Below are 5,781 nucleotides of genomic sequence, written 5' to 3' on the forward strand. Positions count from 1 at the left end.
TCTTTAATGTCTTTGGTCAGGTTTATTCCAAGGTATTTTATTTTTTTGTGGCTATTGTGAATGGGAGGGTTTCCCTGTGCTCTTTCTCTGACTGCTGTATCTCTAGACAGTCTTTTTCTCTCTTCATTCTACATGGTAAAAAATGTGATCATACTGGCTATCTTCTGCTTGCTAAGCTCCCATGTAGTTTAGCCTATTCCAATCTGAATACAACCTCTCTAAGTCCCTTAAAAAGTTCTCCCTAAGACACTGATGACCAACATTATAAACAAGACTTGAAGATTGAGAGATTGCTCAGCAGTTAATAAGAGCACTCACTATTCTTCCAAAGGGCCCAAGTTCCATTGCCAGGTAGCTCACAACCACCTGTAGCTACAGATCCAGGGGCTCTGACACCCTCTTCTGGCCTCTGGGGGTGTCTGCACTCATGTGCTATACAGAAAGACACATAAATAAAAATAAAAATAAAGATTAAGTGGCTAAAGAGATAGCTCAGTGGTTAAGAATATGTACTGCTCTACCAGAGGACCCAAGTTCTATTCCCAGCACCCACAACAGGCAGCATACAGCTGCCTGTAACTTCAGCTCCAGGCAATCTGATGCCTTCTTCTGGCCTCTGCAGGCACCCACACACAGGTCACATACGTTCACACAGACACATATACATAAATAAAAATAAAACTTAAAGAAAATAAAAATAAGGGGCTGGAGAGATGGCTTGGCAGTTAAGAGCACTGGCTGCTCTTGCAGAGGACCCAGGTCTGCTTCCCAGCACCCACATAGCAGCTAACAACCATCCTTAACTTCACTTCCATGGGATTTGACACTCTCTCCTCTGTTGGCATTGCATGACATAGGTACACTTACACCCTTGCAGGTAATGTACTCATACACATAAAACAAAAATAATAAATATTAAAAAATAAAATCTTAAAAATAAAAGACAGGATTTTGAATCTTCCTCTTACCCAACCCCTCAGTAGTGCTGCCGCCTCATTTTACACTGCTGACATGCTGACACTGCTGCTGCCTTCTTTTCCCCTGCTACACCCTCCTGGAACTCTGCACTCCTGGATTCCTCTTTCCTCTCTTTCTACTTCCTTTCTTTATTGGTTCAATCTCCTCTACCCTTGAGTTTTGTGACTCCTTTCTTGCTCAGGTTTTGGCCCTGTTCTCTTTTAATGATTTAATTTCATCTTAGATGATCTCTTCCCTTCTCAGTTTTCATGATCCTTCCTCGGCTGGTGAACACCAACCATCTCCACTCACAGGTCCATGTACCAGTTTCCAGCACCACAGTCAACATTTCTAAGGTGTATATCTCAAAAGTACCTTGCGGTTATTTGTATTAACACTTTGGAACCAAATCTCTGATCCCACCCTCAACCGCCCCCAACCTGGTCTTTCTCCCCAAAACCTCCCACTAACTCATCCTTGTAAACTCTCATCCTTCAATGCCCACTCCAAATTCATTTCCTCAAAGAACTTTTTCCCAGACTTCCCAATAAGAGAGTATGTTTCTGTTTCACGCTGTGTGTGTGTGTGTGTGTGTGTGTGTGTGCGTGTACATGGGTGTACACATGGAAGCTAGAGGTTGACATTGGGTGTCCTCCTCAATAGCTCTTTATCTTAATTTTTGAGACAGTGTTTCTCACTGAACCTGGAGATCACTGTTTGGCTAGACTGGCTGGCCAGTAAGTTCTCAGGAGCCTCATGTCTCCTTCTAGTGCTGGGATTACAGGTGTGTGTGCCATGTCAATTTTTTATATGGGTGCAGGGGATCCAAACACAGATCTTCCTGCTTGAGCAGGAAGCACTTTACCAATTGGGCCATCTCCCCAGCTCTGTTTCACATCTTTACTCCATCTGACTATAAGCTTGATGAGGTAAGGACAGTCCCACCTAACTCACTGTTCTGTCCTCTTGGCATCATATCTGGCAATAGCAGATACTCAGCTATTCAATGAATGGTATTACTAAACATGGAACATAAAAACATACACTTTGGTATTTTTTTATCCAACATAAAACTCTATCAAAGTTCTTTAGTTTTAAGCCCAATATAATTTATTTTTAATGAAAAAGTACTTTTATTAATTCTTTGAGAAGTTCATATATGCATACACTGTATTTTGTGTATTCACTATTAACTCCTAACTCCTCCCCCAATTCCTCTAAGATCTATCACCCACTCCCACACCCAACTTCATGTCCTCTTCCTTCAATGACCCACTGAATCAAAGTTGTGCTGCCCATATACTCATGGGAATGGGGTCATCCATGGAGCACAGTAGACCCAGGGGGCACACACTAAAATCAAACCTCCCCTAGCACCCAACCATTGTCAATAACTCCTTAGTACTAAAATGCTTTACTTAATAATGTAGAATATAGCCAGGAAGGTCATAAACATTATGTATGTAGCAGGGCATGGTGGCGCATGCCTTTAGTCCCAGCACGTGGGAGGTAGAGGCAGGCGGGTCTCTGTGAGCTTGAAGCCACCCTGGTCTACAAATAAGTTCCAGGCCAGCTGGGGCTGCATAGAGCGACCCTCTCTCAAACACACACACACACACACACACACACACACACACACACACAATTGCATATATGCAAATAAAGCAGTCTACATAATGGAAAGCTCTTTCCCAGCACAACAATTTTTCGCAATTAAAGAACCTAGAGAACCCAAAAACCTCAACAGCCTCAAAAACCAAGGTCCAGTAAAATCATGAAAATGGCAAGCATATTTTAAGAAGAATTTACAGTACTGAGCAGAACTTCAGTTTGGCAGATCCACATTCATAGAAGTTAAGCAGGAACTTTCCCAATCTGGATTGCTATGATGTTAACCAATGTACCTTTTTTGCATTTTTTCCTTGGCATCATCTCTCTTGGAAGTCTTCTCCAATCTATGTGCACAAAAGAAGATATATAAAAATTTCAGTTTCCTCTAGGAATCAATGACTCTGGTGTAATTACCTGAAGAACACAATCACAGCTGCCCATGCAAACACAATATAATTTCCTAGTATCTGACTGTATAGGTTGAACCAGAAACATAACAAAACAAATATAAATACGATGTACAGTGACATGTTTTCCCTTATGAAGAAAAAGAGCTCATTAAAACAACTTTGAAATAGTCTAATAAAATGTCTTGGAGACCAATCTTAGGATTATTCTTTGTGGATGTAAAGATCACAACTGTTTTTATTAAATATTACTTGGCTACTTTGTATTTTGTAAGTTATCTGCTGTTGATATACATATCTATGTAACAAACAATTTCCCCCCAGAGATTAAGGCATGTAATCACAATTCCAAAGCTTATGAAATGAAATAAACAAGTCTAATAGTTATCTAAAATCTTAAAAATGAAAACACAATTAGATGTGAAAAATATTCTCTCCAATAAATGATTTTTACTTACATTAACGAAACAATTCCTATTTATTTTCTTTTAATTTGTGGAGGGTGCTACGTTTCAAACTCAGGGTCTCATATATGCTAATACTGCTGAGCTACAACCCCTAGCCTCATTTAAAATTATTTATTTTCATTTTATGTGTATGAGTGTATTGCCCACATGTATGTAAGTGCACCCATGAATGCAGTGCCTGCAGAAACCAGAAGAGGATGTTGGATTTCCTGGAACTGGAGTTACAGAAGGTTGGTAGCCGCCATGTGGTGCTGGAAACTGAATCCGGGTCCTATTAAAGAAGAGCCAGTACTTTTAACTGCTGAGTCATCATCTCTTTAGGCCCCACTTTTGTTTTTTTAAATTTAATTATTTTTTATTTTACTTTTTTTTATGTGCATGTGTGTGTTTGTTCATGTATATGCCATGTGTGTGCCAGTGCCTACAGAGTCCAGGAGAGAGTGCCAGAACCCCTGGAACTGGAGTTACAGGCTGCTGTGAACTGCCTGACATGGGTGCTGAGAACCAAACTTGGGTTCTCTGGAGGAGCAGCAAGTGTTATTAACCACTGAGCCATCTCTCCAGCCCCATCATTAAAAAAAATTTTTAACAGAGACAAGTATAAAATTGAAGTTACATAAAAATAGATTTAAAGAAATTTCAATGCATTTGTACGAAACAGTTAAATCTCATAATTTTTACCTCTAGTGATAAATTTTGCTTTAAATATATTTTAGTTTTAAACTACTCCCTGAAAATCATGAGAAAGCATGTAGAGAATGATTTGGGACAGTGTCTCCTCCCTACCCGACACCTTAGCAGCGAACAAGGAAAAGCAAGCCCTGTACCTTGCGAAAGAGATAATGCGGTCAGTGACATTTACACATTTATTTCAAGGCAGTGTCTACGCAACTTTAGGTCACAGACAGAAAAGGAAAGTGAACTGAATTAGGAGCCCTGAGTTCTAGCAGTATTAGTGAGTGACCCTGACAGGGTCATTTCTATAGCAACTGTTTTCTGCTTATAAAATGAACTAGTTGACAGAGATTTCCTCTACTACCCCCTCCATCCTGTCTACATACAATGTAAAAACTTCTGAATGCTGAAAGCAACTCCTGGGGTGGGTCTACTGTAAAGGCATGTCAGTAACTAAACCTTGTCTACGTCTCCTTGAAAAAACGAAAGACTCACAAGCTTTGCTTAAAATACCCTTTGAAAGTAGGTATTTGTGGTCTCCTTAAAAAGTCTAAAATTGGGGCTGGAGATATAGCTCAGTGGTTAAGAGCAGCGGTTGTTTTTGCAGAAGACCTGGGTTCAGTTTCCAGCACCCACATGACATTAGCAATCTGTTAACTCCAGTTCCAATGGATCTGACACCCTCTTCTGGCCTCTATGGGCATTGCATACACATACTGCACTTTACATACAAGCAGGCAAAACATTTATAACATGTAACACTAATACATATAAAATAAAAATAAAGAAATAAAAAGAATTGTAAGTCTAAAGTCTGGGGTTGGGGATATAGCTCGGCTGGTAGAGTGCTTGAATAGTATGCAAGAACCCTAAATTAAATCCCCAGCACTGTGTAAAACTGAGTGTGGTGGTACAGGTCAGAGGTAGAGGCAGGAAGGTCAGGGGTTCAAGGACATTCTTAACTATATAGTGCGTTCAAGGCAGTCTGGGATACATAAGAGCTTGACATGCCCCCCTGCCCCCAAATCTAAGATCTTAAAATCTGGTCAGCTATGCTAGGCAGTACACATCTATAGTCAGAGCACTGAGGAGGGTGAAGGAGGAGGATCAAGTTCAAGGCTGGTGTGGACTATATAAGCAAAATTATGTTTCAGCAAACAGAAAAGAAACTTCTAAGAATCACTCAGGAGTGAAGAAGTAAGTACTTTTTGGCATTAAAAATTAAAATTGTGATTGTGGCTAATGAAAACCTATTTGGCAAATCTGAATTTTATTATTTATGTGTTTATTTTTTACTTTTATTTAAGGTTTTTTGAAACAGGGTCTCTCTATAGTCCCAGATGACAAGGAACTTGCTACATAGATCAGGCTGGTCTTGATCTCACAGAGGTTCACCTGCTTCTGCCTCCCAAGTGATGGGAGTGTGACACCATGCCCAATTCTATTTTTTTTTAAAGTATGGTGCATCACCATGTCCAATTCTACTTTTTAATGTATTTTAAGAAGGTCCACATACACACATACACAAAAAACACTTCGGCCCATTTTTTACAGTATAAAATTCTTTTTCCTCTTTAGTTACCAAACAATTTTTATTAGTACCCTACTTTCCTATGGGAAAGAAAGAAAGAAAGAAAGAAAGAAAGAAAGAAAGAAAGAAAGAA

General features: G+C 39.6%; 1 protein-coding gene across 2 annotated transcripts in view; it reads right to left on the reverse strand.

Annotated features, from left to right (window-relative positions):
- Polr3g (RNA polymerase III subunit G) overlaps positions 1–5,781 on the reverse strand; it is a 46,275-nt gene that overhangs the window by 22,504 nt on the left and 17,990 nt on the right. For both annotated transcript variants that reach the window (XM_029561747.1, XM_008829351.3), the window contains one exon: positions 2,862–2,912. In XM_029561747.1, coding sequence (XP_029417607.1) covers positions 2,862–2,912 — 51 coding nt within the window. The remainder of the gene's footprint in view (positions 1–2,861; positions 2,913–5,781) is intronic.

Source organism: Nannospalax galili, unplaced genomic scaffold (assembly GCF_000622305.1).
Source record: "Nannospalax galili isolate Female #2095 unplaced genomic scaffold, S.galili_v1.0 scaffold173, whole genome shotgun sequence".
Classification (NCBI taxonomy): domain Eukaryota; kingdom Metazoa; phylum Chordata; class Mammalia; order Rodentia; family Spalacidae; genus Nannospalax; species Nannospalax galili.